The sequence below is a fragment of the Malaclemys terrapin genome, chromosome 4 (assembly GCF_027887155.1).
Source record: "Malaclemys terrapin pileata isolate rMalTer1 chromosome 4, rMalTer1.hap1, whole genome shotgun sequence".
Taxonomy (NCBI): Eukaryota; Metazoa; Chordata; order Testudines; family Emydidae; genus Malaclemys; species Malaclemys terrapin.
In genome coordinates, this window is record NC_071508.1 from 12,556,136 (window position 1) to 12,579,151 (window position 23,016).

Sequence of the window (23,016 nt, forward strand, 5' to 3'; positions counted from 1 at the left end):
GAGGACTCACCTACCATCTTTGGGATGAGATGTAAAAGAGAGGCCTTGACCACTTCTGGTCATTATATTTGCCCTGGTATCATTGACATGAGCAGGTGTTGCTCCTGCTATCCTGGCCAGATTCCAGTGTGGGTAATTGTGTTCTGCTTCCATAAATCCCCCCCTTCAAGTTCCAGTTAAATGTGCTCTTGGCCAAACAGTGCTGTGTGCTATCGAGCAATCACTGTATATCACTCTAGAGGTGGCTGCATTTCACCGGTGGATGAAGGGATCCCTGTGTATCATTTGTATCAAGTTACGCTTTGGGATCCTGTGACATGAAAGACATTGTAGAAATATAAGAGATTATTAATATAATAAAAAAATCTAATTAAAATTAATGAATTAGATGAAAATTCTAACAGCAAACAGCTGGCCACAATTCAAGCACTAAACTCAGCCAGGCTGCTTTTGAGTCGACTTCTCCCATTGCCAATCTTCAAAATTTTCCAGTCCCGCATATGATGTTTATTATTTAAATTGCCAAGTAAGCTGATTTTTTCTAACAAATGTGGCCACTTTTTATTGGTTTCACTTATGAAAAACAGAACTGCAGGAGTGATAAATGTGTTGCCAATTACACAGTTGTTTAATTATATAACGTTAGTAGAACCAATATATACGGCTCCAAGATGTTTAGTAAAGAATTGCTTAATGTAGTTTATCATTTTGACTCATAATGAATTACTTAACACCAGGACTGGCTGAAAGCCTCAATTAATTTTTTACTGTTTCTCTATAATAAAGCAATAGTCTAAATTAGTAATTAATTTACTTATGGGAGTGTCACTTTTTTTTCTTTCTTTTTTTGCAGAGCAAGTACAAAATGTATGTCACTTGTAGGGCTTTCAGCCTCAAAGCAGAGGCATTAGTGTTCAGCGAGCCTTATTCAGAGCAATGGTGAAGGCAACTAGAGCTAGAGATAGGAGCACTGTGTCTTTCAGTGGCTTGCTGAGATTGTTGTCCTCTGCTTACAGGTCCAAGGGAACGGGCAGCAGAATGTGGAGAAGGCCTTGAAGCTCTTTGCCCAGCTAATCAACAACAAGGTGTTTCTGCTGACATTCATCCGGACCCTGGAGCTGCAGCGTAGCTTCTCCATGCGTGACCGTGGCAATGTGGCTTCCCTTATCATGACAGGCCTGCAGGGAAAACTGGAATACGCAACTGACGTGCTGAAGCAGCTGCTCTCAGACCTGATTGAGAAGAACCTGGAGAATAAGAATCACCCCAAACTGCTCCTGCGCAGGTAAGATGAGCGGCAGGGGGAGGAAGCTGCAGGGGCGTGCCCAGATAAAGGAACCAACATCATGCAGTTGCTGTCCCCTCTCCACCCAGGGAAGAGCCTTGGCTGGGGGGGGAGGGGGAGAGAAAAAGCCGCATGGCTACAACACATGCACACTGGCAAGTCCCAAAGAAAAGTTGCATATAGCAGGATCTGGCAGTGGGTAGCAAGGAAACCCCAGTCCAGACAGACCCTCGAAGTGCAGAACGAACTCACCATGTGCAACTCCCATCATGCTTTCATTCATTGCTTTTCCCACTTCCCTTGGCCTCTCAGATACTGAGGGGAGTGGGTAGGGGGAGATCCAGGTTTGATCTTTCCATCTAGTTGCACTGGGAGCCCTGGGAAGGCTCAGCATGGGGGGAGAGTGGCTCCAGTCTGGGTGACCCGGTTGACAGTAATAAGCGAGAGTGCGTGGTAGAGGTTTGGACAGCTTGACAGTTAAAACGCATTACTCAGCATTGGCAGGCTGACCCCTGACCTTCAGGGACATTAGCAATTTTACTCTACGTTTTCCAGATGTCAGTTTTTTTATTCCCAGCCCAGGTGGTTTCTTGGTGGGCAGCTCCCCTTGCTTCTAACCTGGTTATCTTGAAGAGATTGGATTTGTCACTTCTTTGTTATTCACTTTGGGGGATGGGAGGCTCGAAGGGACTGGGGACCCTGCTCAGAGTGGTTCCTTTTTGTCTTTGGCTGTTTGGGGCGGGGTTGGTTTCTCTAAATCAAGAATATCCCCTTGTCCCCGCAAGCTCTCGGCCATGGAGGAAGCAACTGGAAGACAAAAAGGGACAGGGCTGATGGGCTTTTCATCAGTGCCCTGTTCTGTTGTGCAGAAGGAGGGGAGGAATGAGTGGGGTCAAGAGGGACAGTGGGGGATTAGGAGTGAAAGAGAGAAGTACGAGAGGTAATAGTGCTCTTGGATCAAGTTTAAGACGCTGTGCAACCATCCATGAAGACATAAGATCGCGTTAACCCCATGTTACTAGAGACAGGGAAGGGAAATGGATGGACTCTTGGAGGCTCCCAATGGAGCACCGCATTTTTCTTTCTGCCACCAGTCCATGTAGCATGACTGAAACTTCACGGTGTGCCAACACCTCCATCCCTAGAGAGTCCTGCTTGACAAATGGGGTGTCCTGGAGCCCATGAAGTGGAGTGAGCTGAGCCAGGACTGGAGGCCTCCTCTCATCATCATTGAGTGAAGGCTGACAGCACCATCAGTCTCATTGGTGCCAAGTGACCCCCGAGGTTACGCTGGTATCTCATCGTCAGACCATTTCTCTTCCCCCGGCACCTCAGTCCATCTTCCAGCTGGGCGGCAGGGGAAGCAGGTGCCAGATGGAGGAAACTGGGTTAAGAGTGAGAATAAAAGCAAAGGGATTCCCTTGGGATTTGGAAATGGTGTGGGGGCTGGAGGGAGAGCGATCTGGGGCAATCTTGGCCAGTATCCTGCACCCTAGCTGATCTGAGTGTGTGAAGGCACCATAGTCATTGAGATAAAAGCACACCGCGTGTTTCTTAGAATTCACCTTCCTCTATGTGTTTGATTCTGCTGCCAGTCCCGGCTCTTCTCCTGTTCAAGGCTACGTTAGTGCGGCGTTAGGGCAGACAGGCACACAGAGAGTTTGCTGTGGAGGCTTTTGCATCTTGGCCACATTTCTTCTGTAGAGTAGCACCCTGCTTGTCCAAAGAGAGTGGGGGCAACATGGAATTAATTCAGATAATTTGGGATTTGGAAAAGGAGGAGAAGATTTTGATGTTATTCTAAGTGATGCACATCAGGAGACATCACTTGAACCCAGAACAGTGGGTTCCACTAAATCTTAAAGGCAAACACTGCCCATGAGTAATACAAAGTGCTACAGTGGGCACTGCTCACCCCTCAGTATTCACTAGCCTGCAGTGTCTGCTTTGGACACTGGTATTTGTGGAATATCTTATTCTAAATATGGGGAATATGCTGGTGAGCTCACACATCGTATCACAGCCCACTGGCTGTTGCTTTTTTAGGGGCATCCACTGCACAAGAGTGAGTGTTACTGGAGACACAATGTGGCTGTTGTGCCTGTAAAACACTGGCCATCCAGTTGCATGTTTGCATTTAATTGTTGTTTCAGAGGTTGAAGCAGGGCCTAGGAGAGCGCCACTGCAGGGACCACAATAGGCATGATCTCGTTTGAGCTGCTCTGTTCACTTTCTGAGTGCAGAGCTTTTCTAATCAGCCTGTGCCAGATCAAAGCGAAAGGGAAAAACCTTGGCATTTATGCTTTTTTTTTTTTTTTTTTTTTTTTTTCATTTTAAATGTGAGGGAATTGTATGGGGGAAAAGGTTCCAGAGTTATAAGCACCTGATTGCATCCCTTCATCTGTGTCTATAAATTGCTTCATTAGACCGCAAGCTCGTCAGAGCAGGGACCTCCCTTCTTGCATGTTTGTACAGTTCTGCACGCTTTTGAGCATCTGCTAAGCCGGGTCCAGATATTCTAAAGATGAGCATGGCATAAAAGCCTAGATGGACAGGGTAAGTAACAGACCCAGAGTCTGGGCTGGCAGGGAGAGGGCAGTGGTAAAACACCTTCACCTCACTTCACACCTTTTCTGGCCCACATCTAGGGGTTCAGCCTCCGTGGCCCAATCAGTCCTACACATCTCTGATGACGCTGCGCAACAAAAGTTGCAGTGTCACTGTGATATAAGGGCTTTTGTTCTATTTATCTAGGTACTTACTTGACCTTCATCCCTACAGTATCTGTGCACCTCACAGTCATTAATAGATTTTATCCTCACAGCCCCCCCATCCAATAAGGAAGGAACTTCCCCATTTTACTGTTGGGGAGCTGAGGTAAATGGCAGCTGAAGTGACTCACCCCAGGTCACACACACAGTCTGCAGATGAGACAAAAATTGAATTTAGTAACCGGGGTCAGATTGGCACCCGTGACTCTGAGGCAAAAGGCTGCCTCCTATTTCCGCTTCCCTGAGCCGTCCGTGTCCCTCCACTCGCACTGACGGCATTTCAGGGCCCTGTTGCATAGGAGTCACCCTGGTTCTATTCCACTGTGTCTCAGCTTTGCCTCATGGGTTGCTGTGCAATGCAGGAAGGGCCCACTCTGTGCTCACCCACTGTCCACCAGTCCACAAATGGAGCCATCGCCACACTGAAGCCAGCAGCCAAAAGCAACGGGGAGTATTTCACAGCTTGGGGGAGTTTTCAGGGATTCCTCCAGCCACAATGAATATACTTGGCAGGAAATTGCTCTAAATCTGGCCGTGTTTGCAGAGGCAATAACTCATCTCAGAAATGGAAGCTGTGTTAATTTCCCCCGTGGTTTGATGAGTCGCTGTGAAAGCGTCTTCAGCCTGAGCCATCAATAATGACTTTTCACGGTGCTCTAAAAATACAAGGCTGGTGATCTCAGCACTATCCCCCTCCCATCCCCTGTCCCTCACCCCATTACCACCACCAGTAGGTTTTGCTCATAACACAGTGAACCACATCAGAGCCCGCCTAGCAATGTCATAGTCCGATTGCCAGAGACGGAAAAACCAGCCTCAGAGAAAGGGCCAAACCCACAGGGACTGTGTGTGGCAAGCCATCACTCTCTTTGAATTTCTGCCGGCTTGAAGCATGTATGATTTTTTTCTTTGTTTCTCAAACTCAGAGGCTGGAGGGATTGTGTTGGATCCAGCCTTGACACGGGAGCAGTTCAGACCCAGAGTCTCTGTACAGGCAGGAAAAGGAGTTAAGCCAGGAGCAAATGTTCTTCTACCGTAAAGAAGGCTCAGAGAGAGAACACAGCCACTCCTTTGTGTGGCTCTTATTTTGGCAGTGAGAGGCTGGGGGTTGAGCTTTCAGTGCCGGGGGTAGCTAATGTGGTCTGACCTGCAGTTTTATGCAATAGTGCCCCATCCTGAAAGCAGCCTGAACCAGTGATCTAGATATGAAAGTCTTCATATCCTATTTCCAATCCCCCAAGCCATCCAGTCCCCTCGGTGCAGCCCTGCACTGACATCCCCCTTTCATCCTTTGTGGTATATTGGTGCCAACACAAACTTGTAAGCTAAATGTGTTCATCTAAAAGATGACAAGTCACCTGCTGAAAGATTTGGATTCTATCCTGGTTCAGAGCAACAGAGGGTCCTGTGGCACCTTTAAGACTCACAGAAGTATTGGGAGCATAAGCTTTCATGGGTAAGAACCTCACTTCTTCAGATGCAAGACATTGACTTGCATCTGAAGAAGTGAGGTTCTTACCCACGAAAGCTTATGCTCCCAATACTTCTGTTAGTCTTAAAGGTGCCACAGGACCCTCTTGCTTTTTACAGATTCAGACTAACACGGCTACCGCTCTGATACTATCCTGGTTCAGACTTCCCCAGTCATATGCTTCTGTTTCCATTAGCTGCCATGAACATCATGGTAAATGGTAAACAGCATTTGGGCTTGTAAATAGACTGGGGGAAAGAGACTCACCCCGCATGGTTCTGAATGGGGTTATTTCTCACCCATCAGCCCTATTTGGCCATTTAAAAGGCTCTTGTAGCATATCGCCCGTCTTTGCTTTGCCATGTAAACACAGGCGATAGTAGATAATGTTTTCACCCATCGCTTCTCGGCTCTCTATGAGCTGAGGGGTGAAAACATTATCTACTATGGCCTGTCTTTGCTTTGCCATGTAAACACAGGATTAATGTTACCCTTTTAAGAATGGGCTCATGAGGGCACTTTCCTGCTCTTCTCTGTGGAATTCATATTCTAGATATAATGATGTGGCCTGTTTGTTTCAAATGCCATTTGCAGAGTGAGGGTGGAGCTGCCTGAACCCCTACTCACCCACGTGCCGGAGTGTCGAGCGAGTATGTCTTGCATATGGCATAGCCAGCCACACGCAAGACTAGTATCGGTACTCGACGCAGATGGTGTCATTCCAATGCATACACAAGGAGCTGGGGAACGAGGTCTCCTCTGCAGCAGCAGCGGCATTTGAGAGCCTGACAGTGGGGCGGGAGGAGGTGGTTATTGACTCTGTTTTATCAGAACTGAGTACCTGTGGGTTAGTTCTGTGAATTCTCCTCCCAGATATGGCAGGTGACGCAGGGAAACCAAATGAACCCAAAGAGCCTTCATTATCCTCCGTTTAAATTTGCTTTTAATTTGATTGTTCTCACTCCTGGGCATTACTAAGGTCTTTGCAAATGCAAATAGTTGCATAGCTGGGGGATACAGTGAGCAGGGATGGAAGAGCAACATGGAGAGATGCCTTACAGATCCAGCCTTCATATGTGACATGCTTACACTCGATGGAGCTACAGGTCCAAGTTCCAGTCACTTCCTCCTACTGAGGCAGACTGACTGAGTTCTAGGTAGCTCACTTGTGGAGGGGGCTTTCAGTTGAAACCATAGAACATGTCCTGCCAGCTGTGCATTGACACTGAGGGCTCAATTTTCCCTTTCAGTTACACCAGTGTAAGTCAGAAGTAGCCCCGCTGATATCAATGGAGTTACACGGCTGTAAGTGAGAGAGAAACCTACCATAGGGCACCATGGCATTTTTTGTAAAGACTTAAGGGGTTTGTCCCACTGTCTTCAGTGCCAATTTCTTCTCCCGTTTTAAGCATGTGAGCTGGGATTTTCAGAGGAGCCCAACAGAGTTAGCTGCCCAGCTCCTGATGAAATTCAATGGGATTTGGACCCCCTTTGAAAATGCCAGCCTTCTTGCCTGCGTTGCTGGTGCCCCAAACACAGAGGGTGGCTACAGGTTCAATGTATCATTTGGAAGCATTTGGGATGAAACGCAGGTTTCCAACCCACTGGCCTAATGAACGCTGAGAACTTTCTGAAATGCTTCTGCCACTGCACTAGTCTTGGTGCAGCTTCACCAGGGCTTGCAATGAGGAAAGTGCCAGCATAGTCCAGCCACCTGCACTTTTACCACCATGTCATCTGTACGTGCCCTGAGCAACGCCAGGCAACATGGTGGTGAAAAAGGCTGGAGCCCTGAAGCCTGTTGCTAGCACAGACAGAGCTGCACTGTGGCTAAACCAGCGGTTGGAGAATTTAAAAAAATCCTCATTGTAGATGGAAACTCTGCAGAACCTCTGCCTTGTGTGACCCAGGACCTGGTACACCAGTGTCTGGCATTTATGGAGAGACCAAACCACCCAGTGCTCCTATCATCCAGCTGGTCTCCTAAGGTGTCTCCATGTAGGAAAAAAGAAACCTCTCCAGCACTATGTACCCTTCTATCTTTTCCCCCTTTCTGTACATTTATTCCATCTGACCCCTTTTGTCTGAGAAATGGAGCACCTGCTGCACATTTATAAAGAACCTGCTTCCCCTTTGCTGCTGTACCAACCTGGATTGATGCTGCTTTGAGGGATGGAGGGTGGCCATGTGGCACATACACATTCTAGCAGCAGCAAAGGGGTTAGCAGTATGTAGCAGTCATTTAAAAGAGGCAAGAATGCAAAGGATCCAGAAGAAACAAAGCCTAAGAACTTGAAAGCCAGCTTTGTGGTGTGAAGATCCAGATGTTTCCGTTGGAAACCTACAAAGTAAAGGTCTCTTCCAGCCCTGTGGATCTGCGAGCTCCTGGGGTATTGTTTAGTATGCAAAACATTCCAAGTTAGAACATTTTGTTCTAAGTTAATAATGAATGAGACGCCACAAAGTGAGAAATTATTTTATTTTACTTTTGAGCTCTCTGGTGGCAGCACTTGATAATTGGTGTTCAGTCCTTTCCTTCTTTCTTTATTTCGCCTTTCTGCTCTTCCCCCTCGGGAGACTGAAAGAAAGCTGACATTAAATCAAATGACTGTCCTCATCCCTGGCACAGAGAGCATATGGCAGTTCAGAGACTAGACAAAACAAGGGAAAATTAGTAACCTAAATATTGATTTTGGAGTTTTCCTGATCCTTTTTATTTAGTTTTATTTCCAGCACCCCAGTGAGTCAGAGGAGCAGCCAGAGGCTTTGGTTTCTGGTGTCGGGCTTTTTTGGAAAGTTGTCTCCGGAGTGTACTTTGCCCTCGTTTATGTGGTCAATGTGAAAAGGGTTTTCTCTGAGTCTGGGGATTGTCCCCTGCTGCCTTAATCTTCAGGAGTTTATTTTGTATTTTCAGAGACAGATCTCTAACAGCATTCCAGATACCAGGCCAACCACGGAGTTAAAAATGATATCTGCTGAGGCCGGGGCTAGTGCAGTACTCTGAAGGAGCTGTTTTTGCAGCTCAGCAGACCTCTTCTGACACAGCAGAGAGAAAGGGAGGTCACTCCAAAACACAGCAGACAGAGTTTAAAGGATGACTTGCTGAGACCTCCAGCACGGATCAGATTTCAAAGACTAACCATGGTAGATGAGGGCAGGGAAAAGATACACAACAGGCTAAGGCTTGTGCAGAGCTAGGCACTCTCCAACTCCTTGGACTCCTTGATGAAGGAAGTGGCTTTTTTGCTTCAGCTGAGGAAAGAATTTGAGCATGTTAACCCCTTAAGTGTTGATACCTTCTGCAATGACAGTTGTACCGCAGGTGTACTATCGAGTCAGTGGAATGTTGGGACATGCTGGTACCGTCAGCAATAGTTAAGGGCTTAATGTAATGTTTGTTCTCAAAATTTTTTTGAATGTATAAGCGTGAAGTATTGTAGTTATGTATCTGTCAGGGTTAGAACACAGTTCCCTAACAGGGCTATGGCATGGCGCAGGGGGGTAGGTTCTGTCCACACAGGTAAGAAGAAACCATATTATAACACAGTTGTGCCACACAACTGTTTAACCTGATTATTTTTGTAGCATCCAGAGGGACGGTATGTTTCATTCTGCATTAAACTGAAATTAACTTACGAAAACTGGTCATGCTGTACGTTAGTAATATTCCTTAGGAAGTTAGCCCTTTCTCAATTAGCAAACATTTCACAGATTGATCCTGATTTTTTTTCTACCATGTTAACATTCACCAAATAACCTGGAGGAATAGTTGTCAGATTCTGTGGTGTTCTCCTGCTGTTTGATTTGACTGTTTGTTACTGGCTCTTCTTTATTCGTGGCTGGTTGTTGGTTGCCTAAGTCACGTGCTATTATATCTCCTCTTTGATTGGATGTATGAAAAATTTTCAACAGAAGAACAATGAATATGGCACTTTCCAGCATGAATTTTCAAACAATCATTTGTTTCAATTATTTCAGGATTTACAGACATTTCATGAATACTCTCCAGATGTTATATACTGATAAGTGTGGATAATATAACTCCTGGTGTCCTAGCAAATAGAACTCATTGCTTTTGATGGCTGAAATACTGGTGAATCTGTAACTTCTGTTTACTATTCAACCAGCTTTGCTGTTAGCACAAACCCTCTTACATTAGTAGTGTCATCTGTATTCCAGTAAGAGCTGGAGAATGCTGGGAACTATTCAGAGACACCGTGAGAGGCAGTCTCTGACCCAAAGGGCTCACAGTCTGACAAGACAGACCGGGGGCTTGTCTACACCATGCAGCTTTTAGCGACAAGGCCTTGTGTCGACACAGCCTTGTCGCTAAATGTCAGCATGTGTAAACGCTCTTTGTCGGTACTTTTGCGACAAAATACTTCCAGCCCCATGAGCGGCGTTAGCTTTGTCAGCAGGGGAGCGCTCCTGCCGACAAAGCCTTGTTCACACTGCCACTTGCGTCAGCAAACTTTCGTTTTTCACGGGTACTTAAAAAAAGTGTCCCCTTCCCCCCTCCCGGGGTGAAAGACAAAAGTTTTGTCCACAACTTTGCAGTGTAGACATTCCTGAATGAGAGAGGGGAAGCTGTGACCAGAGGGGGTCACTCGGCTGCCCCATCAGCATTTCATCTAGGACTAGAACCACGGTCTCCTGAGCAGGGCCGGCTTTAGGCCAATTCCACCAATTCCCCCAAATCGGGCCCCGCGCCTAAGAGGGCCCCGCGCCCAGTGGCAGGGCCGCTGGGGTGGGGGCAAGTGGCCGAGAATACCTTCCCTGGCTAGATGTTCCTTGTTAATTTTTACTCACCCGGCAGCACTCCGGGTCTTCGGCGGCACTTCAGCGGCGGGTCCTTCACTCGCTCTGGGTCTTCAGCAGCACTTCGGCAGCAGGTCCTTCAGTGCCACCGAAGACCCGGAGCGAGTGAAGGACCCACCGCCGAAGACTAGGAGTGCCGCCCGGTGAGTACAAGCCCCACGTGTTTTTTTACGTTTTTTTTTCAGTCATCCCTGCCGGGGCCCCGTCAAAACTGTTCGAATCGGGCCCCGCACTTCCTAAAGCCGGCCCTGCTCCTGAGTCTCAGTTCAGTTCTACATCGACTAGACTAGACCGTGGTGTCTCTCTAGTTATGACTCTACGCTAATAGTTTTTAATGCCCTGCTCTAAACAGCGCCTGCAGCATTGTTTACACTGGCAAAAATAGGGCCCCTAATTCATTACCAGTGCTGCTCTACTGCTGATAGCACTAGTCTAGGCAAGGCTAGTTATGCACAGGGCTGCTCAGACCCAGTCAGAGCAGAGTTGTGATGAATTAAATGCCAGTAGCTGCCTGGAGCACTCTCTGTACGAGCCACCCTAAGCAAGGCTGGGAAACGTTTCAGAAAAGTGGCTAGTGTAGACACAGCCTGAGGTTACGGCGGGTGACCAGTAGCACTGTATCTAGACAAGGAAAGCCAGGCTTTGCAAGATGGAGTGGGCACTGAAAGGGCAGCTGCTGTTACCGATAGCTGAAATTGGGGCTAATCCCAAGTACTAAAGGCAGCCTAAGAGTAATGCTGGGCAGGATCAGAAAAGCCCTAGTACACAGAGAGCTAGACCGCCTAGGACGGGGATTCATTTACAGCACATTCATAGAATCATAGAATATCAGGGTTGGAAGGGACCTCAAGAGGTCATCTAGTCCAACCCCCTGCTCAAAGCAGGACCAATTCCCAACTAAATCATCCCAGCCAGGGCTTTGTCAAGCCGGGCCTTAAAAACCTCCAAGGACGGAGACTCCACCACCTCCCTAGGTAACGCATTCCAGTGCTTCACCACCCTCCTAGTGAAATAGTGTTTCCTAATATCCAACCTGGACCTCCCCCACTGCAACTTGAGACCATTGCTCCTTGTTCTGTCATCTGCCACCACTGAGAACAGACGAGCTCCATCGTCTTTGGAACCCCCCTTTCAGGTAGTTGGAGGCAGCTATCAAATCCCCCCTCATTCTTCTCTTCTGGAGACTAAACAATCCCAGTTCCCTCAGCCTCTCCTCATAAGTCATGTGCTCCAGACCCCTAATCATTTTTGTTGCCCTCCGCTGGACTCTTTCCAATTTTTCCACATCCTTCTTGTAGTGTGGGGCCCAAAACTGGACACAATATTCCAGATGAGGCCTCACCAATGTCGAATTCTCAGCTAGCACAGCTGGCAACAAAAGAAACATCCTTGTCCACTGATCTATAGCCATGCTAGCAACATCCATTTCTTGGAAGCCTGCCTGACAGCCGCTTCTGAACACGTTTGCAGCACAGTTCAGGGTCTCACAGATGAGGGGGCCCCTCGTCCTGTCACCAGCCCAGTGCTGCTTTCAAAAGCTTTTCCCCATTTCCAAGAAAAGGAACAGTGTCTCTTTAAAGAGAGACCAGCAATCCTGCAGAGCCAGCATTAAAAACTATCATTAGGAGCCATTGTATTTAAATTAGAGATAATCTTGGGCACAATGTGGGGAGAGAATGCTGGGTGGGGCTGCAGAGAAAGCTGCAATTTCCCCTGCCATTGTCACTCTGCTGTCCCTGATTGCCAGCAACCACTGCAAATTCCAGTGATTTACTGAGCCATAGGGTATAATTTGCACCACGTGCAAGGAGTTAAAGTGCCACCAGGCATCCCTGTCAGAGGGGCTCATGACGGGCTGTCAGCTGGTCTTTATTCCTTTCTGTTCCTGAGCAATCTGCATACACTTGTCAGCTAAATGTGGGAGGGGGCAGGGCTGAGGGACAATGATGCCAGATCCTCCAGTGCAGAATCTTAATGTTGTTGTGAATTTGTGCTCCAGATGGGCACTGTTCACTCAGAGAGGGTGATTAGAAGATGGTCACATGGCCAAAGGCCTGTGGGAAAAGTGCCGCCCTATCTGCTAAGGGATGCTGAGAGTCTGTAACTAGCGATACCTCACTCAGTTTGAGAGGGTGAGACTAGTCCAAGAAGTCAGATTTGCTTTTGTCCATAGTTGCTTTTAAACTTCCCAGCTCTCCCGCACTATTGAGATGCGGGGCCACTGGTGTGACAGGAAGTCATTTATTTTGAGTTTTTTAAATAGACATGATGAAATGTCTTCTCGTCTTTTTCCAGGACCGAGTCTGTGGCTGAGAAGATGTTGACTAACTGGTTTGCCTTCCTCCTCCATAAATTCTTAAAGGTGAGGGGGAGACTGAGTGGAGATCCTCTTCTGTCTTTACCCATTCTCCTTATGCTTCCATAGCTCTCCTCCTGCCCAAGACCTAGTGGGTGACTCCAGCCTTTCAAATGCCTGACAAGGCCTAAAGTAAGGGGGAGACAATAGCAGAGCAGAGATCTGGAAATAAGACCTGTGCTATGTGCATCTGGAGATGTAGTTAAATTAGCGGAGTCCAAGCTAACCATCTCTGTGTTTAGCTTTGTTCAACCCTGAGGTTGCATGTTGCACATTTGAAATGTTCTGTGCATGACAAGCCTGCAATGAAGCATGCCTGGTGCATGTCTCCCTGTCTCTGTTCAGCTGAAGGAACAGACTATCATCGCCATCCAGCAGTGAGCCCTGATGGGCTGCATGTGTAGGACACGTAGGAGGCTTTCACACCTCAGAAAAAGACCTACTTGCGTCATCTAGTCCAGGCCATACCCAGGAAAGTGTAGTTCCCTACAGTCAACTCTTGACTGCTTTTTTCAGTGTAATGTAAAATAACCCAGGTAATGGAGCTTCTACCACTTCCCTGGAGCCCTGTGCACAGGCTGTTGGATCTCTCTGATGGGGAATGTGCCTGCCTTACTGTTCAGTGTAACTTTCCTTGCTTGGTGTAATCCCATTTCACCTCGCTGTACCCCCTGGAATACCCCAAACAACTCCTCTCCCTACATCATTCAGGACTGTGAAAAATTTTACACCCTGAGCACCATAGTTAGGTCGACCTAACCCCCCAGTGTAGAAGCAGTTAGGTCGACAGAAGACGTCTGCCGTCTTGGAGAGGTGGATTAGCTACATAGATAGAAAAACCCCTTCCATCAACATAGGGAGAGTCTACACTATGGCACTACAGTGGCATAGTTGCAGCACCATAGCTGTGCTGCTGTAGCAGCTGTAATGTAGACATACCCTCAGATTCCTTCTCTCCAGCAGTGGGGAGGCAAGCCAAGGATGATACCCACATTGAGTAATGGGCCCTTGGCGTTGGCTTTCCTCTCCAAGTGCTGCTTTGGGCCGCAGACCTGCAGACACTTACTTCGGTTGTTAAGATCAAGTCAGTGGCACCGTGCACCTGCTTAAAGATAAGCATATACATTAGGATAAGGTCCTGCCGAAGAGGCACTTTCACCTAGATTTTGGTTTTGCTGTGTGTCTTGTCGAACAGGAGTGCGCTGGGGAGCCGCTCTTCATGCTGTACTGTGCCATCAAGCAGCAGATGGAGAAGGGCCCTATCGATGCCATCACAGGGGAGGCACGCTATTCTCTGAGTGAGGACAAGCTGATCCGGCAGCAAATTGAGTACAAAACATTGGTGAGTTGGCTGTCTGTGGGACCTGGCTTTGAACTGTACGCGTCCTCTCCAGCTGAAGTGACCTACTGTAAGTGAAGAGAAGCCATACAGGAATGGCAGGATCTATGCAGCTCTGATGCCCCAGGGTAGAACTACCTGCTTCATGTCAGAATTGGTCCTTCATCAAAAGCACAAGCAGGAAATACACAATTTTATGGCCCAAATTCTCAGCCAGCTCAACCCATACTCCAACATCGTGGCCCACATGTGCAATAATCTGTAAGACGTAAGTGCACGTAATGTTATGGGCCCGATTTTCAAAACCTCAGGGTGCCAGGACCATGTGCAAATAAAGTATGTACCTAACTTGATTGTGTGCGAACAGCCCTGGCTGCTGAATTTTGGAAAATCAGGGTTAACATGTGGAATCGCAGACACTTGTCATCCTTTTTTATATCTATAGCTCTCCATGCCTTTGCCTTCCCCTAAACATAACTCCAATGGACATCCTGAAGCTCTTAGTTTAATGAGCTTCCCAAGGAGACTCTAGATATTGTGATATGCTATGATATGATATACAGCTGTGATATGAATGTAGACTCTGGCTTTTCAGGGGAATTCAGTGTTAAGTGTCTCTGTCCCACGATGAACGTTGTCACTGTTATGCTGGATGTTTCTCTGATGCCCTTTTGAGAGCCGTTTGAGATGACTTCTCCCCCTCTAGATCCTGAACTGTGTGAACCCCGATAACGAGAACAGCCCAGAGATCCCCGTGAAGGTGCTGAACTGCGACACCATCACACAGGTCAAAGAGAAGATTCTGGATGCGGTGTACAAAAACGTCCCCTATTCCCAAAGGCCAAGGGCTGTCGACATGGACTTGGGTAAGAACATCCCTGCCCCGTGAGAAGTGTGTGTGTGGGGGGAGTTAGAGAGGTAGCCAGTATTGAGGTAGTTCTTAGAGAGATTTGTAATGTTCAGGAAGCGGATCGCATTGGCCAGAGCCAGGATGGCTAGCTTTGTGCACACTTGCTCTATCCTTACCTCCCCCACCTCCCCCAGAAACACACACGACATCCCTCACCCAGTGGAGATGCTGTTTCTGCAGGACACAACACTGGGTCAAACTCTTTACCTGTCTTAGCCATTGCACTCTGCAGACCCTGTTAATGTCCCCTAGAAAACTGTCTTAGTGGAGCGATTGTCCAGTGAGCAAGTGACTGACACCTCAGACTTTTTACACAAGGCACCTTCATCTCCAAGGCCATATATTTACAGTAGTGTTGGCGGGAGGGACCCTTAGTTCAGATAAACACCCCAAAATATAATTACATTCCCCCACTCTGGGGAAAATTCTGCTCTCAGCTGCAAGGAAGCAACCCACATTGACTTCCCTAGGGCTGCACAGGAATAATCAAGAGCAGAAGTCAGCCCTTTCACTGAACACCCCTTCCTGGGAGCTTGGCCTCTTAGAGACTCATCTCTCATACAGTGTCACATGAGACTGATGTGGACAGAAGAGGCGGGTGGCTTTTCATCCCTGACCATCATGTCTGCTTGTTCTTGCCTTCCCTTCAGAGTGGCGGCAAGGCCGGATAGCTCGTGTGGTCCTGCAGGATGAAGACATCACCACCAAGATTGAGGGCGACTGGAAGCGGTTAAACACCCTGATGCATTATCAGGTAAGAAACCATCCCTGACGCAGAGCTCCCAGAAAGCAGCCAAGCGGAAGGGAAAGAAAAGCAGAAATTTAATTCCTCGGCGTCTCGTCTAACAAGACAGACAGGGAGGTCACGTTCTTATGATAAACCAGAATGGTTCAGTGTGCTCGTGCATTAGACGAGAAAGCAGCCCTGACACACATCTTACAGAAACTAGCAGAGTTGAAAATTGACTAAATTAAAAATGCCAGCCTCTCTCACCAGATAGACTGGGTATGCAGAGAGAGGATTGCGCTGTCATGGTTAAAGATGTGGGGGCTGCAGAGGGCTATCATGTCAGAGACCCAGGCCTGGAAATGGAAGCCTAATTGAGCAAAAGGGGAGGGCAGTATAGGAAGGGAGAGGGGTTTCTGTCTCTGAAGCATCGTCTATAGGCCACCAGGCACTATGGGGGCAGACTAACCATCTGATCCAGTGAGGCAGGGCACCAAGCTACATGGACGACTAGTCTCTTCCAGGTTTCAGAGGAGCAGCCGTGTTAGTCTGTATCCGCAAAAAGAACAGGAGTACTTGTGGCACTTTACTCTCTTCCAGTTTCTCACTCTCAATCTTCCTACATGTTGATTCTCAGTTCTCGTTCAGGGGATACCAAAGGCACCTAGTTTTTAGGAACAAGGGGGTGTCGCCTTCACCCTGTGTCCTGTGCAGCAATCGCACAGTTTCAGCATTAAAGACAGTCAGAGGAGTGTGCCGTCGGTCAAGGGAATATAGCCCCAAGCACAGTAAACGTAAACCTGAACATTGGGAAATGTTTCTTAATCGAGAAGCGGTGAAATTTGTTATGAGTCTCCCAAGAGAAGCATCAGGAGCCCCACCACTGGGGTCATTTGAAACTAGACTGGTCAGAATGCTAGCGGAGACGCTGCATCCCACAGTGACCAGGATGGACTACGAGCTTCTTTCCGTCTCTTACTGCTCATGGCTTACGCTCATGACACCAGCCAAGCATAGCCTGCCTTGGGTGAGAGTTGAGCAGCTAGAAAGTGTTAACTATGGTAGGTCAGAGAGAGAGAGAGATATGAAAGTATGTACTCAGCCAGGTCTATCTGTCTACCACATGCTGGAATGTTCTGCTGTAGGGGAGAAGGAATGTGTTGGAGTGGAACTGTATCCAACCCCCCATGAAACTGATTTCTAGTTAGTAGAGGCATTGCTCTTGAAGCCCAGTGCTTGGTACTGCACCCCTAATGGACTTTCATTTATCCCCTGTCCATAGCCTTCCTGTAGCTTCAACTTACCTCGCAGTAACCCTCCTAATCAGACACTAGAAGAAAGGAGGTTAGTGTAGTACAAGGACACTTCTCTTTCTGAGCAGAATGGTTTCTCAAGAGAAGCAGATCTTTCCATGAGGTACTAGTCAGTTGCCTGTAGAACAGAAACCTTTCCCTTTTTACTTTGCTTGTTTGTTAAAGGTGACTTATCTCATGGCTATTCAGTGGCCTCTCTTTGAAATGAGTTTCATGGGTCTTAGCTCAGTTCCTAGCAGATTGGTGTGCACATCACAGATACGGCCACCACAGTTGGCTTTTAAGTTGGCAAGCACAAATTAGGATTGGCTTGGGCCATGTATCCTGAGGCCCATGTGCTCACTTTGATTGAGCTAGTGTGCTAAAAATAAGTGTAGCTGCAGCAGGATGGGCTAGATGCCAGAGTATGTGCCTAGGGTCTCAGATGGGATTGTACTCAGGGTAGCTAACTCAGCCTGCCGCCTACATCATTGCACCTATACTGCTCTTTTGAACACTGTAGCGCAATCAAAGCTAGTCTGAGAGTGTTTACACAAGCTGGAAATTACACCCCCAGCGCCAGGGTAGATGTGCCCCAAGACAGTGGGAGTGAAAAAGAAGTGATTAATAAGAGAAGGTGGGGAGGAGCAAGGGAACTTGTGATCAGCAGGCAAGTAGGGACGGGAGAACCAGTTTGATTTAAAAAAAAAAAAATCATAATGGGCGCAAAAGTCCAATCCAAACTTTCCCAAAGGGTTGTTCTGGCCCATTTCTAGTGAAAATAACCACTACCTCCACAAAGTCATCCCGTCTTTCATACCCGACATTTGTACGGTTCGGAAATGTTCCACTTGTTCTTTCCCTCGTGCGAAGCAATGTTACGCTGAGACCTGAAGACGTAGTGAGCTGTGTGGGGAGTAGTGCAATGTTCCACTTGTTCTTTCCCTCGTGCGAAGCAATGTTACGCTGAGACCTGAAGACGTAGTGAGCTGAGTGGGGAGTAGTGCAATGTTCCACTTGTTCTTTCCCTCGTGCGAAGCAATGTTACGCTGAGACCTGAAGACGTAGTGAGCTGTGTGGGGAGTAGTGCAATGTTCCACTTGTTCTTTCCCTCGTGCGAAGCAATGTTACGCTGAGACCTGAAGACGTAGTGAGCTGTGTGGGGAGTAGTGCAATGTTCCACTTGTTCTTTCCCTCGTGCGAAGCAATGTTACGCTGAGACCTGAAGACGTAGTGAGCTGTGTGGGGAGTAGTGCAATGTTCCACTTGTTCTTTCCCTCGTGCGAAGCAATGTTACGCTGAGACCTGAAGACGTAGTGAGCTGTGTGGGGAGTAGTGCAATGTTCCACTTGTTCTTTCCCTCGTGCGAAGCAATGTTACGCTGAGACCTGAAGACGTAGTGAGCTGAGTGGGGAGTAGTGCAATGTTCCACTTGTTCTTTCCCTCGTGCGAAGCAATGTTACGCTGAGACCTGAAGACGTAGTGAGCTGTGTGGGGAGTAGTGCAATGTTCCACTTGTTCTTTCCCTCGTGCGAAGCAATGTTACGCTGAGACCTGAAGACGTAGTGAGCTGTGTGGGGAGTAGTGCAATGTTCCACTTGTTCTTTCCCTCGTGCGAAGCAATGTTACGCTGAGACCTGAAGACGTAGTGAGCTGAGTGGGGAGTAGTGCAATGTTCCACTTGTTCTTTCCCTCGTGCGAAGCAATGTTACGCTGAGACCTGAAGACGTAGTGAGCTGTGTGGGGAGTAGTGCAATTGATGTCTGCAGCAGCATTTGCTGTTTCTGCTGTGCACATCATGCTGCAAACACGTTGCGTGTTAAGCTCCTTTGTGTTCTTTTCAAGAGGCAGCATTGGCTAGTAGACTGAGCATTTTGCCTCTGCCACTGACTCATTGCGTGGCCTTGTAATTCGGATAAGATAGCGGAGCTAACACCTCGACTCTGGCAGAAGTGCCATGGCATCTTCGGGACCCATGAGTGGTCAGAATCTTGCTTTAAATAAAATGCCTAGCTCTTGTGTAGCACTTTTCATCAGTAGATTTCAAAGCCCTTTACCAAGAAGGTCACTATTTTTATCCCCATTTTACAGATGGGGAAACTGAAGCAGAGCTAGAGATAGAAACCCAGTCTCCTGAGTACCAGTCCAGTGCTCTGTCTATCTACTAGGACATGCTGGAAGTGTTAGCTGAAAGACAAGCCCCTTACCGCTATACTGGGACACTGAATCAAAAGGATCGGTGAATTGCCAACACAAGTGACACAATTCCTGCAGCTCCTAAGTACTGATTCTGTGAAGGTCTCCCATCCAAGAACTAATCCAGCTTTACTCCTGCTTAGCATGATCATACTTTAAGAGGCTACAGCTGCAGGTTCTAGTTTGTTGGACAGTATCAGCAATCACTTGTTATTAGGTTGATGATTTAATTCCATGTCTTTCTCTTAATCCCACATTTCTTCATCAGCTCTTCAAGGCAAGATTTTTTTTTTCTGGTTTTTTTTAATGACGATAACGTCCCACCTACATCATCATCAGCTGATAATCTTGTCTACCCAGCCATTAATCTGATTTTCACAAGCATCCCCTGTATGGAAAAATCAAATAGAATTTAATAGGAAATGATCAGCTTTCTATAGATTATTTTTGAACTGTGTTATAGAATTGAATAGAGAGCTGTATCCCTGCTGCTGAATTCTGTATGATGGCTTAAAAATACCTGTAGAAAGGGTCTCATTCACTGTTAAATTCTCTAGGGCTTTTAGAAGAATTTCTGTAGAATCATACTACATTTCTGTAGAGCCCTATCCCTGTTAAACTCTGTAGTATATGCTCACACAGACGTACCCAAGAAAAATGAACCACTTGGAATTTAACATCAAATGATTTACAATGGCTTGCGCAGGGTTAACTTGGAGGCAGCAAACCATGAAGAGACATCGCTCACTGGGAGGCTGGAAGGGCTGAGAGATTAGAAGACTATTTTAAATGAAAAATTAGCAACAGCCAGGGAAAATTCATATGGAAAATGAGACTCAGACACCTATAGTGGTTTGGCTACTGAATGTCCAAAGCTGTAGTTCATTAGCTGCTCTGGTATCCTTGCCAGGCCCTGTCAATAAAGAAGGTATTAGCTGGACAAGCTTGTCTGTTGTTCTCCCCACTCTGTTTTTTATCATTATTTTTAAAGGGGTTTCACATGGCATGTTTCAAGCCAGTGGAAGAACCAGCATATTTGTAAAGTTGTAAAACAAAGTCAGTCAATTTCTCGTGTGTCTCCAGGGTTCTATCAGAGTGCGGTGGCAGCAAGGCAGAATGGGAAAGGAATGCGTGTTGCATCTGATGCTAATTTGTACACTGGCGTTTTTTAGCTGACAAGAGTCATTCTGCCCAAACTTCAGAGAGCGAGAGTGCTCCCTCTGTGTGTGTGGAATTTTTAATACTTCTCTCCTAGTTAACTACAGCTCTGATGAAACCGTATCCAACCACCGCAGCCTGGAAATTATTGCATCTTTGTATGAAAATCCAGAGCTTCCTTTGTATTCCTTGCACTGGAATGCTTAGATTTCACCGTAGTGAAATTAAACCAAAGTGGCAGCTAATAACAGCCTAAGAAAATAATATCACCACTTGATCGTTCCTTCCAGTGACTTAATAAATTGGGTGAAATCAGGTGGGGGGTGGGAAGAGGGGAAATAACAGAGGTGTGAAGTGTTGTACTTAGCCAAATAGAAATACTTCATTTTTGCTGTGTGTAACATGAAGCCATATTATTATTATTATTTATTAATAATAACTGACATTTATATAGCTTCTTTCATCCTGAAGGATCCCAAAGCACTTACAGATCATTATACATTAGAGATCATTTTCCTGCAACTAAGGTGGAATGTGCCAGCTATTTTGCACTGGCAGTAGTTGTTCAAACTACCTTCAGTTTGAAACTGCAGGGGGAATTTAGGGAGGTGGAATGTAATCATCCCAGTTGAAGTTTCCCTCAACACCACTGTGACTCCACCTATATTCAGGGAGAGTGCTCAGGGTTCCATAGTGACCACGTGTGGTCAGAATCTTGGTTTTCTGTCTCATCGGGCAGTATTGCACCCCCTTGCACCAGGGTTGTCATTTGTTTGGCAGTAACCACCTACAGGCATCTAGTCGTGGATCAGGGCGCCATTGTGCTAGCCACTGTACAATCTGCCCCAAAGAGTTCTAAGCCATGCTGCTTGTGTCTCCTCTAATGTGACAATCAACGTAGGTTTAAAGTCTCTGGACCTTGCAAAAATAGGAGTCTTTAGGAGGGGTTAGAATGAGGAGGAGGAGTGCATCCAAGAGGAGGCTTGAACAGAGCTTTGCAGGATCTTGCAGAGGATATGAAGTTCAGATTTGTTGTATTGGGAAGCCACTGGTGGGCTTCAAAGGAGGGAATGACAGGGGCTGATCGAGTGATGAAGGTCATTTTAGCTGCTGCCTTTTGGACAGAATGGACGGAAGAGATAAAGGTCTCAGGGAGCCCATAAGGGACGAGGGGTTGACCAGGGCCCAGGCGTGTGTTTTGGCCACCGGGACAGAATCGAAGGGTCAGATTTTCGGTATGGTGTGGAGAGTCAAGTGGCAAGATGTGACGAGAGCCTGGATGTGTACAGGTAGTGGGAAGTCAAAGATGAGTGCTCAAGGGATGAGGCTGACAGGGAGGGAGGTGGTATGAAGAATAGTGCAGGAAAATGAAAGTGGGGAGAGGGTTTAGGAGGAAGAATAAGCAGTTCATTTTACCCATCCAAGATGGTTTGTGAGAGAGAATCCGATATGCCGCTTGTCAGAGCAAGACCAGCATGGAGAGAGAAGTTCCAGAGTGATTGGTGGAGAGATGATGGATGAATGGGTGTCACTGCACGAGAAGAAAAGGAGTCCTTAATAAGTTATCCAGGGAAGCACCTACTCAGACCAGTATCCAGATTTATGGAATAATGCATCCTGGCTGGCAAATTGAGTATTTAGAACTAGGGGACAGATAATTTGGGGTAAGGAGGGGATGTTTTCTTTGTGTAACCCATCACCCTTCTCAAGTAAATCATTGGCTAAGCCCTAGAAGGCACATCAACTTGAAGATACTGTAGGGTTCACTTTCCTATTCCCCTGCCATACTGCATCATAAGGTTTTCAGTTCAGAATTTAAAAAATGCTAAGGTCTATTCCATTGAAATCTGTAGATTCTTAATTAATGAAGATAAGTTAAAAATTTCCAATGACTATTAGATTTATAGGGAGGGTAAAATTAAACGCTGCCACTAAAACCTGCTATAACAGAATCTCGTTAGTGCTAATGTTCATTTATAGTTTGACTTTCCAGCGTTTAATCCTTTTTTGGTGTAATAGAGGGCCCGACAATTTAAGATCCTGAAAGATGGTTTTATGACTTGTTCAGCTGTAAATCAAACTTTTAAAGTTCATAAAAATTGTTAAAATAAAAAATGGTTTAATAAGAGTGTTTTATGGTCCATAACATTATTATAGCTGTTTTATTCCCTTTGCGTTACTACTTTAATTGGATTGCAACAATTCTTGAGATTTTCCGTTTTTATTGGATAAAATGTAATCTTAAATCAAAATGACCAAAAATGTCTTCAATATGTCTTCATTTATCATCCCTTTCCTTCAGGGGCTTGAATCCAGCAGAGGACACAACAAGATAAAGAGGAGTATCTCTCTTGTGTTAAGAAAACAGCAGGCTACTGTGATTCGGTTTTTTCTCCCTGTCCTCATGACCAAGGTGTCATTTTGTTAGCTCCCTGCAAAGTCTGGATTCTAAAACTTACAGCCTTCAGGCACTTAGCAGGCAGTGTTCTACGTTCCAAAGGTGGCATCAGCGGCAGTGCCTCCTGGTGGTCTAATCTCACTCATCCGCTTTCTTCTGTCTCTTTGCCTTACCAGGTGTCAGACCGCTCTGTGGTGGCACTCGTTCCTAAACAGACCTCCTCTTATAACATCCCCGCCTCTGCCAGCATATCTCGAACCTCCATTAGCAGATACGGTAAGAAGCAGGGTTAAGT

General features: G+C 46.7%; 1 protein-coding gene across 1 annotated transcript in view; it reads left to right on the forward strand.

The window, feature by feature from the left end:
• The window catches only part of PLXNA2 (plexin A2), a 324,134-nt gene that overhangs the window by 282,765 nt on the left and 18,353 nt on the right, over positions 1-23,016 (forward strand). The window contains exons 22-27 of the mRNA XM_054026508.1: positions 1,017-1,285; positions 12,641-12,707; positions 13,897-14,043; positions 14,747-14,906; positions 15,601-15,704; positions 22,898-22,997. Of these exons, the coding sequence (XP_053882483.1) occupies positions 1,017-1,285; positions 12,641-12,707; positions 13,897-14,043; positions 14,747-14,906; positions 15,601-15,704; positions 22,898-22,997 (847 nt within the window). The remainder of the gene's footprint in view (positions 1-1,016; positions 1,286-12,640; positions 12,708-13,896; positions 14,044-14,746; positions 14,907-15,600; positions 15,705-22,897; positions 22,998-23,016) is intronic.